The sequence below is a fragment of the Lepus europaeus genome, chromosome 6, assembly GCF_033115175.1.
Source record: "Lepus europaeus isolate LE1 chromosome 6, mLepTim1.pri, whole genome shotgun sequence".
In the NCBI taxonomy this organism is placed as follows: domain Eukaryota; kingdom Metazoa; phylum Chordata; class Mammalia; order Lagomorpha; family Leporidae; genus Lepus; species Lepus europaeus.
In genome coordinates this window covers 10,038,373-10,060,230 of record NC_084832.1, presented here as the reverse complement: position 1 = coordinate 10,060,230, position 21,858 = coordinate 10,038,373, and the positions used below count along the sequence as shown (strand labels likewise).

At 40.4% G+C, this 21,858-nt stretch overlaps 1 protein-coding gene across 1 annotated transcript in view; it reads right to left on the bottom strand.

The window, feature by feature from the left end:
* Positions 1-338: 338 nt before the first annotated feature.
* CCDC168 (coiled-coil domain containing 168) overlaps positions 339-21,858 on the bottom strand; it is a 36,807-nt gene continuing 15,287 nt past the window's right edge. The window contains exons 7-10 of the mRNA XM_062195561.1: positions 17,483-21,852; positions 11,697-16,060; positions 2,923-11,558; positions 339-2,811 (exon numbers count right to left, since the gene is read on the bottom strand). Of these exons, the coding sequence (XP_062051545.1) occupies positions 427-2,811; positions 2,923-11,558; positions 11,697-16,060; positions 17,483-21,852 (19,755 nt within the window). The 3' untranslated portion in view covers positions 339-426. The remainder of the gene's footprint in view (positions 2,812-2,922; positions 11,559-11,696; positions 16,061-17,482; positions 21,853-21,858) is intronic.

The window sequence follows — 21,858 nt, the reverse complement described above, 5'->3', positions numbered from 1 at the left end:
TATCACAGAATCTTCACTGTTCCCCTGACTCCAGTTTCTGCACCCCTGTGCTCCTACATCTCTAGATACCCTCAATCTCACAGGCTACAGATCCTCCCACTCTACCTTCAGACAGTGATGTAGAGTGGAAAGAAGACTTCTGAGTCTGTGGACTTCCCCTCTCGGGAATAAGAGGAGGATGCATAAAGTAAAGGAGAATCAGGCACGGTAGGATCAAAGCTAGCCAACTGCTCTGCTTTTCCATCTTAGCCTCCCCGACCATTGCACACGTCTACTGCAGAAACAAAGCCTGTCAGCGAAGAAAACACCTCGTGAGGAAACCATTTGGCATTCTCTTGTTTTATTCCTCACAGGATACCATCACAGAGGCCAGCTTCTCACTTCAGAGCACTCTGGAGATGGTAACATCAGCTTTGCTGAGCTGTACTAAAGGAAGGACCCTGTGAGTGACTCCCATAACTTTTTGGATGAACTCCATATATTCCAAGGACTTGAAATCTTTGCCACCATGGGGATTCTGAAGCTTCTCTTCTTTAAGGTTTTGGAGGGGATAGTCCAGCGAATGGTTTTGGGTACAACATCCAGTGAATCTGCTGGTGTACAGACATAAAAAAACGGCTGGCTCTGTTTTCTTTCGGAATGGAAGCTGGTACCCCCATGCTGAGGTTTTGCTGCTGATCTCTGTTTGCTCTGGAAATAATCCAACCTTTCTGACTCATGATCCCTCATTTTCTTCTTTCTTATGTGCTTGTCTTTACTGTGTGCGTAACTGTGATCACAGTCCCAACGAACAATGTTCCTTCTGCATACATCAAATTTACCTTTTTTTCTGTTTTTGTATTCCGAACGCCTGTGAGACTTGTCTTGGTTTTGTGCAAGATGTAATTTAATGTTTGCTTCAGTCAGGGAAGCTAAAGAGTAACTTGTTCCGCTCTTTGTTGTGCATGAACTTTTTTCCTCACCGAAGGATAGGGAAGACGACGTGGACTGAAGTTCTGCAGCATTTAGTGAACTCCGGCACAACATGTCAGGAGACTGCCCTTTGGAAGATGAACTGTGTTTCCTACTTTTCTGGGATTCAGAGGAAGGTGATGTCACAATTAAGGTATGTCTTCTACAGGTACTAAGACGATGAAAACCTGAACCCTCCCTGTGAAATGGCTTCAACTGAGTAGTGGTTTCTTTCTTCTTGGAGAGATGTTCCAAAGGAATGCCTTTTTGTAATTCATTTAGAATGTTTTGCGAGTCTTGACTTAAGTAAGAGTTGGCTTCTAAAAACATACATTCCTTACTCTCTCGCACTTCAGGAACTGGACATTCCTCCAAATTAGCTGACTTCTCACTAATGGTCTGAATATCAGTAATATCTTTAGAAATCTGAGTTGAACGTGAACCAACTAAACTAGTGACCTTTTCCTGAGTCCGTAAATTAAAAGATTTATAGATACTTGTTTCTTGAAAGCAGACACGATATTGTTTCTCTTTTTCTGGGGTCACACGGGCTTCTAACTCTGTGAGAACTCTAGTATCTTTCTGTCCCGCGCTGTGTAGACTAGTATCTTTCTGCACCGCGCTGTGGAGACCAGGGTCAGAAGCACGCACATGGGTTGGCTCCAGGAATTTTCTGATGAGTGAAGAGTTTTCATGAGGACTCTGCTTTTTGAAAGAGATATGTTGTTCTAACAGTTCTGTATCAAAGGGAAGAGCATGACTTTCTCCACTATCATTTACTTTCTTACATCCTGCAGTTGTGTTTAATTTAAGAATATGCTTGGGAAGAGCATTTGGCTTAGGGAACATGCTTTCCACAGGCAGCCCTAGGAGAAAACGAAGATGTTTGTATTGTAAATCAAGGTCTATTTGATGAAGAGACTTTTTGTCAAAAAGTAAGAAGATTCTGTTTTTCTGTTTTGGTACTTTCACAGAATGAAGAGAGAGAGATAAAGGTTTAGTTCTACCGCAAGTACTGGCCATTGCATAAGATTCTCTCACAGGTTTGGGAAATGTTCTCATTTGTACTTCCAATATTTTCACAGAAAAGTGCATGAAAAGTTTGTCTTTGTCTTCTTCTGAGTAGATCTGGAGAACATGGGGCAATGGCATTTCAGCAGCAGGCACTGGAAATTTCCCACACTGTAGCTTATCAGTGGTCTTGAACTTTGTAAGGACCCCTTTGCTGTCACTTGAAACATTAGCAATTGGTTTCTTCTTATAGCTGATAGGCTGTGCATCTTTTTGGTATTTGTGGTCCAAATTAAGTTCTTCCTTATCAACCCCTTCTGGAGATACAGCACTCATTAATCTATTAAAGCTATTCTCTTTTGAAATAGCCCCGATTGGATAAAAGTTGAACTTTTGTGAAGATTTTTTTGCCACCTCCGGTATCAGATTTTGTCTTATTTCGAGTGCTTTTAACTCCAAATGGTTAGTGAATTTATGTTTTTCTTCAAGAGTAAAATGCCCCAGAAGGGGTTTGTGCTGCAGTTTGGTATGTATTGTTGTTGATGTGCCTGGACATTCTGGAACAGATTGTGCCTTCAAGTCATCAGGATTACAGGTTTGAACTTTTCCCAGTTTATCAGAAGCAACTTTATCTTGGAACATATTTTTTATCTGAGCTTCAAATACATTTTTAATTATTTCAAAAATAGGGAGTAAATATTCGGCACTTCTGCTATATGCAACAGTTTTAATCTCACTACTTTTAACTCGAGGTGGTATGTGCACAATTCCTGGAAGAGCTTCTTGTTGCTGTTGGGGGACCTTTCGTGTGGTCGTTTCCCACTTCGGCTCACTCTCATCTCTTCCCCTCTGTAGCAAGGCACATTCCACGGGTTCAAACAGCTGAGTCCCACGCTGCAGTTGCTCCACTCCTAGAGGTGCAGTATTAACTCTTACAGTCCTTATCATGTGATTTTCCACCTTTTTCTTTGGATCTTCAAACACAAATGGACACTTTGTGGATGTCAGAGTGTAGTTTGGCATCTTTCCTTCTTGGTCAAGCATATGCAAGTCGGGTTTTTTAATGATCCTTGAGACATCATGACAAGGAGCAATGCTTTCTTTCATTTGTGGAGGTAAAGTCCTTTTACTTATTTCCCTTCTGAGGTTTGCTTCTGACTTCGGAAGTTTCTGCCTTTGTTGTTCATCTACCACAAAAGGCCGGGAATCTTGTGCAACTGTGTCTGTAAAATTATCTTCCCCTTTTACAACTGCTAAGGTGTCTTTCTTAACAATCAGACTAACATGTGGTGGTTCCTCCTGGAACTTAGAAAGACAGCTTCTCTTTTCTCTTTCTACATTTGTCTTAGATTCCACTGTTTCTTCAGTGTGAGGCGGACTCATCATGGAAATTGAAAGACTTCTGATAACTATGCCTGAGGCACCTTTACTCCAGGAGATGATGTTGTTCGGTCTGTTGGTGCCACACTCTAATTTCCCATGTCCTGTGATGCCTGCATCCTGCGGAATTGGGTGATTTGGGGTTTTCACAGTTAAATATTTGGGTCTCAATTCTTTTTGCAGGCCTGATATGATCACTCTTTCTTTCTGGCCTTCAGATTTGGGAGTAAAAGGAATATAGGCATAAAATGAATCCAGAATACTTCTTTGAAGAAATTTTTGTAGTTGAATGATTTGTTCTGAACCAGACACTTCTCGTTTCCTTCTGTGCTTTTGCTTGACCACGCAGCTGTTGTCTACATGAGCAATTACCTGATTCATTTGAGATTCAGGCAGGTTGACTGTGCTACTTGGGCCTGCTGTGACTTTCTCCTTCTCTAGATTGACAGCACGCTTCAGCATTCCTGTTTTGTCTTCTTCCAGACCTACGGCCTTACAAGTGTCCATTTTAAATTTGCTTTCTTCCTGAGTCACAATATTGTTGTTTCCCATTTCTAATTTGTTCTGTTCCAGCTTTATAGTGATGTCTGTCTCAGTTTCACCTTTATCCTCCAGATCTCTACATTGAAGCTGAGTGGTCGAGGGGCAGGGAAGGGAATCCTGGAGTGACCATACAACATGCTCCTTGTGTTCGGAAACAAGCAATGTGTGCTCTTTTTGCCCTCTTCTGGCACCAGACTCTGTAACACCCATGTGTGTTCCCGGTAATATTTGTAGGCTGGGGCACACTGTGGTTTTCCACGTTCTGCTAAGTTTACTTTTCCTTCGTACATCCTTCTGTGACTTATCAAGTTTACATGAATCCACAGATCCTGGAGGTGCTTTTGATGAAGCTCCTGGTTGTCGGGTATCTCTTGCTGGACCAGAAAACCCTTTTGTACCTACAGCAGTGCCAACTGTGGCATATATTTCCCTGGATATTTCCACTGGCAATGGAACTGAAACCCTGGGGATTGCTTGCTGGTTGAAATTATCCATTATTTCAGTTTCTTTCTTAAGATTTCCAACTTTAGTTGCATCCATTGTGGGGCAGGAAAGAAATGTGGTTAGAGTTTCTTTTTCATATTGCTTTGACTTAGCCTTTTGCTCTGTAAAGAACCACTTCAGCCCTTTTCCACTTCTTACAGTATCAAATCCTGTAAAATAAATGTTTTGATCTTCTTTGACTCGGGAAGGCTCATTCCTTTGTTTGACACGGATCATGAAGTTCGAAGTCCACGGTTGCTCTGCCTCTTTGGGGGACACGTAGTGTTCTGTGTGTTTAGTAATATTTTTACAGTCAACTTCAACTGGTTCTTTATTTGGTATTTTCTGGGTATTTGAGGATTCCTGCAGATTTTTCTGTGGACAAGAAGATTCTGTAATTTTTAGTGTGCCTTTGTCTGTTTTGCTCCCTGATTCCAGATAAAGGAGAGGTGCTGATGGTATAGAAAGAAAAGTCTTGGTCAGAACCACACATGATTCACCTTTACCTTCATTCTCTTTTTTCTCTGACATTCTGATATTCAACACAAATGCATTTGAATTAAAGATAGGTGAAATCTGTGAAATTTTTGCCACTTTGTCATGCATCCTTATGCTCAGATCCACTGTTTTCACTTTATACCTTGTTTCTTCCTGTAATGTATATTTTTGTTTTCCTTTTCTTATGTCACTACTCATTGGCTCTGAATCTGCTATTTTCTCTGCTTCTGATAATGCTGAAAGCATTAGTGGGACAAGAGATAATGTTTTGTTTTCAAGTCTTTCTTCCTGCACTTGTATACCTTTATCCAGTTTAAGGTTAACTAGAGAAGTCTTGGAAGCATAAATTTTTCTTAGAGCTGTACCTTGTGGCTCACCCTGCCCTTCACATTCCTTTTGCTCTTGCCCTCTGATATTCACATGCAGTTCTGTCCTGTGGACTTTACAGGAAGGAGTTGATTTCTTTGATTTCAGAGTGACATCTGTGCCTCTCCTGTCTACCATTTTTTCTCTGTCCCTCTCTTCTTGCTTTCTGTTTTTAACATCTTCCATGGTTTCACCAGCCATTGAGTCTTTAGGTACTGTTTCTCCCATATTTGATATTCTCTGCAAAACAGACCTTATCAGTTTCAGCATTTCATCGTGTGTTTCTTCATCTACTTTGGTGTGAAGCGGAGCTAATGAAGTAGAGGATTTGGTCAAAACCACACCTGCTTCGTCTTTGCATTCCTGCACCTTCATTTCTGGATGTCTGGGGAACATTATGATGTTTACTATTTGTACTCCATCCTCTTCCTTCTTTTGTGGCATATACTGTTTTCCTTTTTGTAGACTGACTGAAATATCACCAGTAGCTGGCTTTATATATATGCCCCCTTCAGAATCTAAGGATTTCTGGAAGTTTTCTGTGGGAAAAGAGGATGTTGCTAACACTGGTGTGCTTTCTTTCTTGATTCCCGTATTCACTCCAAGGTAAAGTGTGCGAGGTCTAGAAGCAGAAGTCTCAGTCAGTGTCACTAGTGGCTTACTTTGAACTTCCTTGACCTTCTGTTCAGGCTCTCTAGTTCGCCAATGAAGGCCTCCTAAACTGTGTGTATGTAATGTAGGTGATTTCTTTGTCTTTAAATACATGTTGGGATTCACTGTGCTACTCATATCCAGAACTTGTTCTTTAGCCTTTTCTTTCTGTAGCATGTGTTTTTTAAATTCTTTGACTTCATTTGAAAGTTCTCCAACAATTGCTTCTGGGCATGCTATTCTTCCTGCATCTGATAATTCCTGGAACTGTAATTGTGGGAGGGACAATTTTGTAGCTCTATTTGTCAGAGCTGCAACTAGTTCATTTTGTTCTTCTTCCGTCTTTCTCTTTCGTTCTCTAATTTTCCACTGCAACTCTTTGATGCTGAGTACATGTGGAAGTGGTAATTTCCTCACCTTCTGACCCATACATTCGGGAAGCATTTTGTCTTGTGTATCTATTCTGTCTTTCTCTCCTTGTTGTGTAGTAGATCGTATTGGTTCTTTTCTGTAGCTTCGCATACAACTATCCAACGCCTCAGTATATGGTTTTTTGCCTGAAGTTGACGGATCCTGAATCCTTCGTGGTGGAAGATGGAACTGTGTTCTTTCTGGTGTGCCTTCCCTTTCGTCTGTGCTACCATCCCATTTCAAGTAAGACAGAAAAGGCAATAAAGCATAGCTTTTCCTCCGAATCATGCCTGGTTCACTCTTCCCCTCCTGAGGCTCTTTTCTTTGCTCTTTAACACTCAATGGTGCTTTCCTTCTGTTACACAGATGTGCGGGTGGATTGGTCTCTCCTGTGAAACCTATTTTTTCAGGCAGCATTCTACCTGTTGCATCTTCTGTCTTTCCTCTGTCATTTGCCCCTCTACGTGGCACAAATTGCCTTGCTTTTAATATGGCATTATGTGAGCTGATACTTTCATTTGGGTCTGCATGGCTAATCAGCAAAGTATCTGCTGATGTGGGATGCTTTGACTGTGTGGGGAAGGATCTTTGGTGAGCTGGAGAAGACGTGGAAAGATAAGTTTTTGTCAGAGCCACTTCAGGATCTGCTGTTCCTTTCTGCTTCTGTCCTACTTTCTCTTCAGTGCACCACTGTGGTTCCTTTCTCTTGCTCAGAGGACTCTGCTCTGTAAGTCCATGCACATGTGGAGGTGCTGATGTCTGTGCCTTGAAAACCATCCCATTGGGGTGCATTAAGCTACTTGTGGCTACTGTTTGTACTCTGTCTTCTTTCTGTGGTAGGTTTTGATTTATGCTTTTTATTTGGCTAGCAGTAGACTCTGTAGATGCCATTTGTTCTGAAAGCAGTAATTCCTGGGACACAGGATGTAGTACATCACATTTTATTAATTCTGACTCCTCATCCTCTTCTTTTATTGTTTCTAGTTTCAAGTGAGTTGAAGAGGAAATGAAGTAGAAATGTCCTTTGCTCAGGGACATGACTGTTTCCTGCTTCTGCTTCTCTTGCACTGTGAAGTTTACTTGCCCTTTCCTTATTTCGAGTATATGGGAAGGGGGTGATTTCTTTGCCTCTACAGCCCTGTACTTGGGATGCCTTATGCTTTTCTCAGAAATATTTGCTTTATCTTCTTCAACCTGGGTCATGCATTTTGTTCTTTCAAAATCGCTTGAGATATCATTCGAAGGTGACACTGGGTATTTTAATTCCTCTGCACTGGATGATTCCACGTGCTGTAAGGATGAAAGGAAGGATCTTGCTGCCTCTGGTTTCTCATCCTTGATTTCTAATCCTTTGTCTAATTCATAGTGAGGCATAGAAGGTAATGTCAGAATTTCACCTAGTTCACTTTCTCTTTCCTGCACATTCCCCAAGTTTTCTCTTCCTTTTGTCTGCACCACAGTAGATCTTGAGCCACTATCTCCACTGAGATTGGGTAACTGTGGAAGTGGCAATTGCTCTGCCTTGACAGTCATGCCTTCAGCAGGCATGTTATAGTTCATACTTGCTGCTTCTTCTCTATCCGCTTGTTTCTGTGGCTCAGACTCTTGTATTGTGTATACATTATTTGAGATATCATCCCTAATTGTTATTTTCTCAGCAACAAATGAGTTCTGTGAAATAGCAGGTCTTATTTCTTGTTTCCCTTCTTTTTCTTCTTCTTTTCTTGTGTCCAATTCAGGATAAATTACAGAGGACACAGAAGGTAAATGCAAGAACAAAACGACTTCTTGTTCATCTTCACCTTCTTCATTTGTTTCTCCTTGCTGGCTGCTATCTTGAGCTCTTTTTCCCAGCTCCCTGCCTTTCTGTTCTGCTTTCCCTTTCTCTCTGGTTTCTGAATCTGTGTTTCCTTGCTCTTTGGTTTCTGGATTTGCTTTCCCTACCTCTCTGCCTCCTGGACCCAGGTTCTCTTGCTTCCTGGTTTCTAGACCCAAGTTCCCTTGCTCTCTAGTTTCTGGATCTGCATTCTGTACCTCTCTGCCTTCTGGGTCCATGTTCTTTTGCTTTCTGCTTCCTGGATCCACAGTCCCCTGCTCTCTGGTTTCTAGAGCCTCATTCCCTATGTCTCTGCCACCTGGGTCCATGTTCACTCGGTCCTTGCCTTCTGGACCCATGTTCCCTTGCTCTCCAGTTTCTGGGTCTGCATTCCCTTGGTCTCTGCCTTCTGGGTTCCTTTGCTCTGTGGTTTCTGGGTCCACATTCCCTTGGTCTCTGCCTTCTACATTCATGCTCCATTGCTCTCTGATCTCCGGACCCACAATGCCTATCTCCCTGTCTTCTGGATCTGGGTTCCCTTGGTCTCTGCGTTCTGGAAACACGTTCCCTTGCTCTCTGGTTTCTGAATGCTTGTTCCCTGCCTCTCTGCCTTCTTGATTCATATTCTCTACTTCTCTACCTTCTGGATCCACAATCCCTACCTCTCTGCTGTCTGGTTCTACATTATCTTGTTCTGTGCCTTCTGGTTCTGCATTCTCTTGCTGTCTGCTTTCTGGATCCACATCCTCTACTTTGCCATCTGGATCCACATTCCCTAACACTCTGCCTTCTGCTTCTGCATTTCCTGGCTGTCTGCCTTCTGGATCCCATTTCTCTTGCTCTTTACCTTCTCCAACTGTGTTTCCTTGTTCTTTCCTCTTAGAATCCACTTTCACTTCCTCTCTGCCTTCTGGATCCACATTCCCTTGCTCACTTGTTTCTGAATTTACTTTTCCTTGCTCTCTTCCTACTGGACCTGAGGTCTCTGGCTCTCTGGTTTCTGGATCCACATTCCCTTGCCCTATGGTTTCTGGACCCCTGTTTCCTGGCTCTTTAGTTTCTGGATCCATGTTTCCTTGTTCTCTGCCTCCTAAACTTGCTTCCCCTTGCTCTCTGGTTTCCAGACCTGAATTTCCTTGCTGTATGGTTTCTGGAGCCACATTCTGTGGCCTTCTGATTTCTAGAGCTGCGTTCCCTGGCTCTATGTTTTCTGGAACCACGTTCCCTGCCTCTCTGACTCCTTGACCTGCTTTTCCTTGCTCTCTGGTTTCTGGACCTTCATTTTCTTGTTCTCTGGTTTCTGGAGCTGCTTTACCTTGCTCTCTGATTTCTGGATCTGCGTTCTCATGTTCTCTGGTTTCTAGACCTTCTATCTCTTGCTCTCTGGTTTCTGGAGCTGCTTCTTGCTCTCTGGTTTCTGGAGCTGCTTCTTCTTGCTCTCTGGTTTCTGGAGCTGCTTTCCCTGGTTTTCTGGCTTCTGGAACTGCTTTTCCTTGCTCTCTGGTTTCTGGACGTTCTTTCCTCTGCTTTCCTGTTTCTGGAGATATTTTCCCCTGCTGTCTCATTTCTGGAGCTGCTTTACCTTGTTCTCTTGTTTCCGGACCTTCATTTCCTTGTTCGTTGGTTTCTGGAGCTGCTTTTTCTTGGTCTGTGGTTTCTGGAGCTGCTTTCCCCAGTTTTCTGGTTTCTGGAACTGATTTTCCTTGCTCTGTGGTTTCTGGAGCTTCTTTCTCATGTTCTCTAGTTTCTAGACCTTCTATCTCTTGCTCTCTTATTTCTGGAGCTGCTTTCCCTTGCTGTCTCATTTCTGGAGCTGCTTTCTCTTGCTCTCTTATTTCTGGAGCTGCTTTTCCTTGCTGTCTCATTTCTGGAGCTGCTTTACCTTGTTGTCTGGTTTCTGGACCTTCATTTTCTTGTTCTTTGGTTTCTGGAGCTGCTTTTTCTTGGTCTATGGTTTCTGGAGCTGCTTTCCCTTCCTCTCTGGTTTCTGGATCTGCGTTCTCATGTTCTCTGGTTTCTAGACCTTCTATCTCTTGCTCTCTGGTTTCTGGAGCTGCTTTTTCTTGGTCTGTGGTTTCTGGAGCTGCTTTCCCTTCCTCTCTGGTTTCTGGATCTGTGTTCTCTTGTTCTCTGGTTTCTGGAGCTGCTTTCCCCAGTTTTCTGGTTTCTGGAACTGGTTTTCCTTGCTCTGTGGTTTCTGGAGCTTCTTTCTCATGTTCTCTAGTTTCTAGACCTTCTATCTCTTGCTCTCTTATTTCTGGAGCTGTCATTTCTGGAGCTGCTTTACCTTGTTGTTTGGTTTCTGGACCTTCACTTTCTTGTTCTCTGATTTCTGGGCTTTCTTTCTCCTGTTTTCTTGTTTCTGGAGGTGTTTTCCCTTGCTTTTTGGTTTCTGGTCCTGTTTTACCTTGTTCTCTGGTGTCTGGACCTGGTTTCTCTTGCTCTCTGGTTTGTGAATCTTCATTTTCTTGTTCTTTCATTTCTGGAGCTGCTGCTTCTTGTTCTCTGGTTTCTGGACCTCTTTTACCTTGATCTCCGGTTCCTGGAGCTGCTTTCTCTTGCTCTCTGGTTTCTGGACCTTCTATCTCTTGCTCTCTGGTTTCTTGAGCTGCTTCTTCTTGCTCTCTGGTTTCTGGAACTGCTTTTCCTTGTTCTCTGGTTTCTGGAGATGTTTTCCCTTGCTCTCTGGTTCCTGGAACTTCTTTCTCTTGTTCTCCTGTTTTTGGAGCTGCTTTTCCTTGATCTCTGGTTTTTGAACCCTCTATCTCTTGCTCTCTTGTTTCTAGAGCTGATTTCACTTGCTTTCTGGTATCTGGAGCTGCTTTCTCTTGTTCCCTTGTTTCTGGAGCTGCTTTTCTTTTTTTCCTGCTTTCTGGAGCTGCTTTTCCTTGATCTCTGGTTTTTGAACCCTCTATCTCTTGCTCTCTTGTTTCTAGAGCTGATTTCACTTGCTTTCTGGTGTCTGGAGCTACTTTCTCTTGTTCCCTTGTTTCTGGAGTTGCTTTTCTTTTTTTCCTGCTTTCTGGAGCTGTCTTTCCTTGCTCTTTGGTTTCTGAACCTGCTTTCCCTTGGTCTTTGGTTTCTGGACTTTCTTTCTCTTGCTCTCTGGTTTCTGAACCTTCTTTCTTTTGCTCTCTGGTTTCCAGAGCTGCTTTCTCTTGTTCCGCAGTTTCTGGAGCTTCCTTTTCTTGCTCACTGGTTTCCAGAGCTGCTTTCCTTTGTTTTCTGGTTTCTGGTTCTTCTTTCCCTTGGTCTCTGGTTTCTGGACCATCTTTCTCTTGCTCTCTGATTTCTAGAGCTGCTTTCTCTTGCTCCGTAGTTTCTGGAGCTTCCTTTTCTTGCTCACTGGTTTCCAGAGCTGCTTTCCTTTGTTTTCTGACTTTTGGATCTTCTTTCCCTTGGTTTCTGGTTCCTGGAACTGCTTTCTGTTGCTCTCTCATTTCTGGATCTGCTTTCCCCATTTTTCTGGTTTCTGAACCTGCTTTCCCTCGGTCTGTGGTTTCTGGGTCTTCTTTCTCTTGCTCTCTGGTTTCTGGAGCTGCTTTCTCTTTCTCTCTGGTTTCTGGAGCTTCTTTTTCTTTCTCACTGTTTTCCAGAGCTGCTTTCCTTTGTTCTCTGGTTTCTGGAGCTGCTTTCCCTTGCTGTCTCATTTCTGGAGCTGCTTTCTCTTGCTCTCTGGTTTCTGGAGCTGCTTTCCCTTGCTGTCTCATTTCTGGAGCTGCTTTCTCTTGCTCTCTGGTTTCTGGAGCTGCTTTTCCTTGCTGTCTCATTTCTGGAGCTGCTTTCTCTTGCTCTCTGGTTTCTGGAGCTGCTTTCCCTTGCTGTCTCATTTCTGGAGCTGCTTTCTCTTGCTTTCTGGTTTCTGGATCTGCTTTTCCTTGCTGTCTCATTTCTGGAGCTGCTTTCTCTTGCTCTCTGGTTTCTGGAGCTGCTTTCCCTTGCTGTCTCATTTCCAGAGCTGCTTTCTCTTGCTCTCTGGTTTCTGGAGCTGCTTTTCCTTGCTGTCTCATTTCTGGAGCTGCTTTCTCTTGCTCTCTGGTTTCTGGAGCTGCTTTCCCTTGCTGTCTCATTTCTGGAGCTGCTTTCTCTTGCTCTCTGGTTTCTGGAGCTGCTTTCCCTTGCTCTCTGGTTTCTGGAGCTGCTTTCCCTTGCTGTCTACCTCCTGGGCCCATGCTCACCTGCTCTCTGGTTTCTGGATCCATTTTCCTTTGCTCATTACCTTTTCTACCTGCTTTCAATTGCCCTTTGCCTTCCTGATCCCATTTCCCCTGCTCTTTACCTTCTAGATCCATTTTTCTTTGTTCTTTGCCTTCCCAATCTACTTTCCCTTGCTCTGCAGGATAAGATGATTGGTCCCATGAAAGTTTTTTCTTTCCTTTTGAGTCTTTAACTTTTGAATGCATGTCTTTCTTGGCTAATATTTCTACTTTATCTTCTTCTTTCTGTGGCATCAGTTTTTTTACATTTTGTACTTTACTTGTAATACCTTCATGAGACTCTTTATTTGCTTTTATTGCTATGTCTGATGACTTCTGTAATAATTCTGGAGAAGTGTATATTATTATGTCACTTACATAGTCTGCCTTTTCAATCCTTGTACCCAATTTTAAATGAGGAGAAGGAATGGGAGTGCTGGTATTGATCAGAACCACTTTGGATTCACCTTTAATTTTTTCTATCTTTTTCTCTTTGATGTCCCATTTAATTTCCTGTGTAACTGATGATTTCCTTTTCTTCAAAGGCATGACTTTTTCTACTTTTTTTCTCTCCTCTTCTTTCTGTATTATATGTCCTATAGTGTTTTTTACACTGTTTGAGATATGAACGGAAATAGACTCTTGTGGTGCCATTTTTCCTACATATGACGACTCCTGGAGCTTCAGTTGTAGAAAAGAGAATCTTGTTTTTATTTGCATAGCTTCCTCTCCTTTTATTCCTGTGTCCACTTCAGAGTGAGGTAGAAAAGAGATGGCAGCAGATTTGCCGTGAATCTCAACTTGCTTATTTTCATCTTCCTGCATCTTTTTCTCACTTTCTTCAATGTTCAACTGTAATTCCTGGGACACTACAGGTTGCTCTGTTGTAAAAGCTATTCTCCCAGAATGCATTATTTCTTCCAAAGCTATTTCCATCCTGTCTTTCTGTGACATAGGATTTTCTTTTTTTATACTGCTTAAAATATTATCAATTGGATTCTCATATGTTCCTGTTGCCTCCATTAATTCCTGCAGTGTTAATGATGGAAGACAGAATCTCATTATCCCTCGTGTGTATACTTCTCTTATTCTGTGGTCCCATGCCAGGCAAGCTGAAGAAGGAATGACATTCTGGGGTTTACTCTGAACTATCTTTAGATTACTTTTGTCTCCCTCTATCATTTTTTCTTTTTTTATATAGGTCCACTGTGGTTTTTTTCCATGCAGTGGTTGTTTAAAAGGTGACTTCTTTCCTTGTAAAGTGATACATATGAGGCCCATTATGTCTTTCACATTGACTATATTTTCTCTACTTGTCTTCTTTTTCTGTGGCAAACATTTTGATTCTATTACACTGTTTGAACTACCTCTACTAGTTGACTCTGTAAACAGTATTTTTCTGACATCTGATAACGACTGGAGCTTTGGTGGTGGAAGGCACTTGCTTAGTATTTCTGATTCACTTTTTCCTACTTCTGTTCTTGAATTCAAATTAGGATGGGATAGAGATGGTAAGGAAGTGTTTGAGCTTGTTATGTGCTTAACTGGTGTGCCTTTATCTTTTTGTACCTTACTCTCTGATTTTGTGATGCCCAAAATTGAAGGTACTTCCTTTCCATCAAGTACATTTGACAGTGATGATTTCTTTGCCTTCAAAATAATGTTAGAGCCTTTTACTGTTTGCATTCTATCCTTCTCTTTCTTCAATATACTCTGTGTTTTTACATTATTTAAGATAACACCATCAATTGTCTCTTTATCTAATTTAAGAAGAGGTAAAGAAGGAATAGGCTCATACCTTTTTGCCACAGCCAGATCTGGTTCACTCTTTCTATGTTTCATAGTTATGACGTCCTCTTTTATGTTCCACTGCAGGTCTAGTCTCTGGGTTGAGGTACCACAGTCAGTAGTATTGAGTATATGTGAAACTATTGATCTCCTCAATCTCAGAGCTCTTCTATGGGCACATGTTATATCTTTCATAAATCCTTGTTTTATGCTGTCCTTCTGTTCTTTATATGCATTCAAAATAGGCATGCATATAGAAAGAGAATGTAAAAATATTCCAGGTAGACATACTTCTTTGTGCACCTTTTGATTTGCCTTATATGATTCTACTTTCTCACTACTAATTCTAAGCTTGGGTGAGCTTCCATTTGACACTGAATCAGTTATCTGTGCCTCATTTGATGATTTCTTTCCTTCTGAAAATAAAAGATTCATATGGTTTATAGTTCTATTGCACAATTCTAAAGGTAGCATTATATTTTGTTTTTTCATTTCCCTTTGAGGAACTGAGGGCACAATCAATTCCTTTTTCCTGTCTGTTACATTACTGACTTCTGATAATGCTTCCTCTCTTTGAGGCAACAAATGTGGCAGGAGGCAGGGATAATCTTGTAGGTAGGATTTATGCTCCAGAAAGCTCTCACAGGAAATTGATTTGTACTTCTGCTTTTGCCCTGTGCTGAGCAAGTCCTGCCTTTTCTTACTTTTTTTATTATATCCAACTGTGACATCCATTTGTGTTAATTCTTCTGTAGTTTGAGAAGTTGAGTGGTCACTATGAATCACATCTGTTATTACTTGTTGTGATGAAGTATTAATTTGAAGTAGATCTGTTCTGGAGTGAGATACAAGTTCTGTAAGAGTGTTACATGCAGTTTTTTCTTGCTGTTCTGCCTTTCTTATAATAAAAAGGTCAATTCCTTCCATATTTGAAGTATAGTACCTTAGACTATCTTCTGCCTTAACTGCTTCCTTTACCCATGGCAACTTAATCTGACAAACATCCACTGGAGAGTGAGAGATAGATGGTGGAAAAGCCTTATGTGTACTTTCCTGTTGGTGTTCTTTTCTTCTAATATGCAAATTAATTCCTTCTGAACTTGAAGGTTGATCCACTAGAATACTAACTTCATTTGGTACTTTCTCTACCTTTGGGCTCAATCCTTTTGACCTCATTCTTTCTTTTGCTAAGACTTCTTTCTTTGATTGTTCAGTGTGAAGTTGATGCAATATGCAAGAGGAAATGGATTCCAAAATATTCTGGTTAAAAATGTTTTGCTGCTTCACTGTCAAGGTTCTTGGAAAGTTTGCCTTCTGTTTATTTAACTTTAATGGACTATCACTTAACTTTAATTGCTTTTTTTCCCATGGATTTCCATTGCTGCCATTTTCTTTGCTTGGTATAGTCACTGCCTGTTTTAAATGAAGGTCACTAGTAGGGCAAGATACAGAGTCCAAAGAACTTTCAGCAACATTACTTTGCTTCATCTGTTCTGCCCATATTTTGTGCTGAACCTCTACATCTGGACAAATAAGTTCTTGTCCTTTGAAACCTAGTAAGATATTAGTTTCCTCTAATCCTCTGCCTGATAGATGGGAAATATTTTTCCTATTAACACACACGTCTCTTTCCTTAGCTACCTTTCCTGTGTTTTCCAAATGAAGGGGTTCTATAACAGAGTAGTCAACTGGCTCCAGATTTGTCTTGGAATGCCTTGGTTTCCACAATCCTTGCTCCTTGCCAATCTTCTGCTGAGAAATTACCAACTTTGCAAGAATTACATTCTGTCTTTTTGAACTTAAGAAAATATTCATTTTGTTTGATCTTTTTCTCCTCCGTGGAATTGAAACTGAACCTTTGGTAGTAATGTCTACATTTCCCTCCTTTACACTTTGTGCATCGAAGAATGCAAATTCCGTATCTGGTCTAATTCTTGGAGTGTCAAACTTACTGTAATTGATTTCTCTCTTCTGTGAAAATAGAACAGGACGTGGTTTTCTTTCCAAGTCTTCATCAAAGTCGACATGGTCAGGCTCCGGTACATGTTGGCTAATCACTAACTGATCTCCATATTGAGGGAGGATATCCAGTAACACAATTTGTTTTCCTTTTTGCTGGCTAATAGCCTGGCATGGTGTTTTAGTAGTGCTTAACATAGCACTCTTATCAATGAGCTGCAAAATTGGCCTTTTAGTTTTGCTTAGTGGTTTCTTTAGCCTTAGATGTGGAGCAATGTATGTCATCTTTCTTGGTTTGTCTTTCCCCCTTTTGCCTTTTATATTCTCTTTACTTTGAGATATAATATAATGAGGATCATAATTAGCATCCTGAACTAAATTTGTTATGGTTTTACCTTGCTGGTACTCCTTCTGTTTCCTAATGTTACATTTCAATACCTTCTTGTTGCTTCGGATTCCGTACTCTGTAACATTAAGCAGCTGGAAAACAGGTGCTTTCTTTGCTTTCATTTTTATTCTTTGGGGATGCAGGGTGCTTTTCATGAAAGCTGTTCTTCCTTTATCTTTGTGTTTTATAACTTCAGTAGAAATAAGCTCATCTGTATGAACAGAATCATACAGCTTTTGCTGCCTCCATTGTATGGCTGTACTCCCATCCATTTCCTTTCTCTTTCTTTGCTTGAATATGTTAACATTCTTTTTAGCATTAATAAATTGTAGTCCAGCTGGTGAATACTTTGGAACTAACTTGGGATTCACTGTTGTTTTCATACCTGCTTCTATTTCGTATTTTTTATCCTTTCTCCTTTTTTTCCTCCTATTCTCTTGTTCTTTTATAAGCAAAAGTGTTCTTTCAATATTTCTTGTCCTGTCATCCACATTTGAAATACTTGTGTATGCTTCGTTTGAGATTTTCTTTACCTGTTGAGATGAACTCTTTAAAATTATGGTTTTTTTGTTAACTTCTTCCTTTGGCTTTTTAGCATGAAATTGATCCAGTATGCAAGTTGAAATGGATTCCAGAAGAGTTTCTTTGAAAGGCTTCTGCTGTTGTGCCATTACCCCTGGAATAAGCAATTGTTCTTTTGCACCTGGTGGGCTATTAGTTACCTTCAATCCTTTTTTCTTCTGTGGTTTTGATAGCTTTAAATCTTGTTTTGCCATCAATTCTTCTGTCTTTTTTAAATGAAGAGGTTCCTTCTTGAGTTCCAGATTGGTCTCAGCAATCAATTTGAATTTGTGTGTCATCTCTTGCACTGGAAAATATTTCTGTTGCTGTGCCTCTTGCCCCTCAATGTAGACTTTTGGTCCTCTCATACTTCTTGAGATATCAAGCCCAGTGTGATCAGTTCCTCCTCTCTGTGAAGGGGGCTCAGAACATACCTTTCTTTGCCAATCTTCTAATTTGACATGATGTTCCTTCATAGGCTGAGACTTAATCTGTACTGGTTGGGTATATTGTTGGGGTATGTCTACTAAAATGCTTTGGTGGTTTTGCTCTTCTTCTCTAATATTTTGTTCCAGTTTTTTAATGATGGTGGGGGTATCAGTGTATCCTGGAAATGACACTTGCCTTTCATTTGATGTCTCCAGCTTCAGCTGTGGAAGAGTGCATACCCTCTCCTTTAGCTTGTCTGTCTTCTGTTTTCTGTCTGCAAGCTTTTTAATGTGAATTGTAAGGCATTCAGCGTCAAAAGTAGTTTTCAGAACTATACTTCCTGCATGTTTACTCAGCTGTAATGTCCTCTGCTGCTGCGTGTTACCTCTCAGTTCTGTTTTATTGCTTCTAGGACCATATACAAGCAGCTGGGAAACTGGTGTTTTCTTTCCCTTAAATTTTATCTGTTTGATATGCAGAGCACTTTTTATAACCGCTATTTTTTCCTTATTTTTATGTCTTATGATCTCAGGATACAGAGGTGTGTAGGCGTACGACCTCCAGAGAGTTCCTGAAACACAAGGCTGTAGCTGTTTCTTTTGCAGGGCAAGAATCGTGGGATTTACTATTGTTTTCCAGTTTGTAGTTTTAAATTCTTTCTCCTGCTTTCCAATTTGATGTGCACTTTTGATAAAAGCAGACTCTGGACTTAAGTTCTCTACAGCTTTCATCTTTGCTTCTTGATCTATTAAGTCAATTTTTGATTCCTGAGGAATGGTGTTCTCAGGGCATACCATACTAAAGGAAGTTGCTTCTGATTTGAAAGGACCAAGTTCTTTCATTTGGTCTACTCCAAACTCAAATGGTTGGATATGCTGTGGAGCTGTTCTCAATAAAACTTCTTGATCATACTCTACTTTTCTCCTATCTTTTGCTTTATTCAAGACATTTAACTTTTCACAAGATTGTTCACATGTATCCCAGGTTCTAGGTGATTCCTTTACTTTCATGCATAGAATAGACATAGAAGGATGCATAAATTTTAGCTTTGTTTCCTTTAAAAAGTTGGAAATACCACTCTTGTCAATGGAATTGGAATATCTTGTTATCCCTTCAACTGGTGACTCGACTTGTGTTAGTTGCGCATTACTAAACTTTGATATTCTAATGTCTGTCTCTGTTTTGGATTTGTTTTGCTTTTTCATTTCAGAAGTTTGTGGTGTGAAGTACATGGTATTTGGAACTGTCTCAGTCACATTTTTACCTTGCCATATGGCTTTCATTTTGGTTCTTAAATTGGATGCAAATACTTTTCTATGTTTTGTGGTAAAGTGTCTACTGCTTTTAAGTATATGTAAGCTTGGTGGTTTCTTCTTCATAGTTAAACATCCGTAATTCAACATGATTTCCTTTTCTGATAATTGTACTGTGTTTATCTGGCTTTTAGGATCAGGCATGAAGAAATCCAAAGACGCTAAGAAAGCTGTAGCTAAGTTTTCTTGCAACTCCATCTTTTTCTTTTTAATAAAATCACACAGATTTACTTGAAGTGCTCTGTTAGATACAGTGCCCTTTGCTATTGTATCAAATAAGAGTTTATCCATCATTAATTTGGGAGATGTACTCTTAGCACCCTCAGGGGCACTGAATAAGGTCTCTTCTCCCACATGTACATAACACTGTGGCTCTCTCATCTTATACTTAATGCTCTGTTGGTTCTTCTTTCTATGGCCTCTATACTTTCTGATACTAAGAAACTGTGAAATTGGTGGCTGCTTTGCCTTTGAAATCATGTGCTTGGGACTCATTATACTTTTCTTGCCTGATGGGAAGCTCAGGCTTAAAGATTCAGATGACATGAGTCTGGAAAAATCTAGAGGTTTGAGAGTTGTTCTTAGTAAATCCTTTTGCTTCCATGTCTTTTTCTCAAAAATAGGGCTGTCCCATTTCCTTCTGGGATTTTCTTTCCAGGGAATATTGTATTGCATTGACCCAGTTTCTGATTTCTCTGCTTTTAGAAATGGAACCTTTGGCCCTGTCATACTTTTTATTTCTTGCATATGAGGACTCTTTCTCACTGGTTCAACTTGAAGAAACTTCTTCAAGTGTCTACAAAAAGTCTCCAAAATAGCATTTCTTAGTTGTGTTTCTTCCATCCTATAAGATAAATTCTCAGTCCCTCTGACTTCAGAACTCTGCCGCTCAGATTCTGATTTGTGAGGGCCAGGATCTTTCATTTGATGTGCATGGAAATTGAAGTGCTGGCTATAAAATGGAACTGAATCTGATATCATGTGGATATGTTTTTCTTCTTCATGTTGTATGTGCATTTCTGTTGTATTGCTAGATCTGCTTTGCATATCAGTCAAACTGGCCTTCTGCATTTTCTCATCATATGGTGATTTCTCTGTCTGTGGATGGATATAATTATATATTTTTATTCTAAGTTTGTTCATTTCTGCTTTTGATCTGCTGTGTGTTTCTTGATCTTTTATGATAACAGTTGGAACAGGTGTGGGAGACAAAAATGGGTTGACTACACATTTATTTTGTTGCATGTCTTTTATCACAGATTTTAAATTGTCCTCCTGTTTGTCCTTTTGTTGAAGATTACTATGCTCAGTAATATTAAGCATTTGTAAACAAAGAGGCTTCTTTGCTTTTGTAGTTAAACCTTTCGGATCCATATCTTTCCTTTCTGGAAATTTTAACACCATTTTCTGCCTTTTGGAATCTGATAAAGCTGATATCATCTCTACCGTTAGCAAATTTCTTTGTGACTCTTCATGTTTCTTGGTGATATCACTACCTGGATCTCCAAACACTGAGCTCCTGGACTTCATAGGTGGGATATTTAGATCAACGGTGCATTTTATCACTTCTTGTGTATTTATGTTTTCCTCTATTCCCTTAAGTTGTAGGGAAACTGCGCTGTGAACATCCAGCTTCCTTGTGAGGCTCGCGTCAGATACAGGGCTATATTCCTTTGCATCTGTTAAAAGATTGTCAAACATTGCTCTCTCTGATTTTGGACATGGGATCTTTTCATCCATTTTATGTGGTATGTCTTTTTGCAGCAGGATGTGCTTCTTCAGCTTTTCAATTTGAAATGCAGTTTTTAGAGGAGAACAAATTGACTCTGGTAAGTTTCCTGAACCCAGTGTTTGTGGCTGGACATCCTGCTTTGGAATAAGCACACCTTGATAATTTCTACCTCCTCTCTTGTCCAGGAATTGCAGACCTGCTTCAAGTGAAACTTCTTTGCCTTCTTTTTCCTCTTCATTTTGTGATCTTCCTTCAAATGTGCTGCTTGAGATATTATATTTATTAGAACGATAGGTATGCATTTTTTTCCTTTCATTTTGCTTTCGATGTATAATACTGCCTGTTTTTCTCAAGGGACTTTTCACTGCTTTTGCTTTTTCATGCATTTTGACACCAGATGAAACAAGTACAGGTGAAAAATTATTCACTAATATATTTGACATATCTTGGGATGTATCTTTGTGCATATTTTCCAAGATGAATTTTTGTTTCTTTCTATGGTGAAGAGCACCATACCTAGAGACATTAATTGTCTTAAAAATTGATGACATCTGTTCTTTTTCAGTTATAGACTTAAGGACTTGTGCTGCATTTGTTTGTACTTTAAATTCACATGAAGCAGGCATAGAGGAATCAAAAGATGCTAGAATTCTCGCCTGCAAATCCTTTTGTAACCTTATCTTTCCTGCTGGAACTGAACTGGTAATTTCTTTTTGAGGGCTTCTTTCAGATGGGCTGTAACTCTGCGCTGTAACTGTTAAAAATCCACTAACTGGTTTCCTTAGCATTGGAGAGGAAATATTTGTACTCCTTGTATCTTTTAAGTCATTTTGTGGTTTTGTTCTTTTGGGTAGCTTCTCAAGTGGAATTGAATTCAAAATAGAATTTAACATGCTTTGTGTGGCAACTGTGTGTTGCTGCAGCATCTGAGTAAGTGCTTCTGACATTTTTTCACTTGATGAATTCTTCAGTTTTAGATCTGATTTCACAAAGTTAGGCCCCTTCACTATATGAGCATTGAAATTGAAGTGTTCATAAATTAGTGGGACTGGTTCTCCACCTTGGCCTTTGACCTTTGAGGTTCTGCTCTTATCACTGAGATCTACACACCAGGCTCCTTGTTCATGTGCTGATTGTTCCTGCTGTCCCACTTTGAGACCAACTCTCATTTTCCATGGCATTTCTCTCTCCTTTATTTTGTTGGGCACTTTCATGTCAAGGGACAAAGGGGTGAGAGAAATGGTGTTTAAGAAAGTATCTGCCACAGGTTTGCCTTGTTTTGTCATGGTTTTCGAATGGCATTCTGATTGCCTTCTATGGCTTGGGGTACCATGTCCTGTGATACTAAATGTCTGAGAGATTGGCGGTTTCTTTGCCTTCAG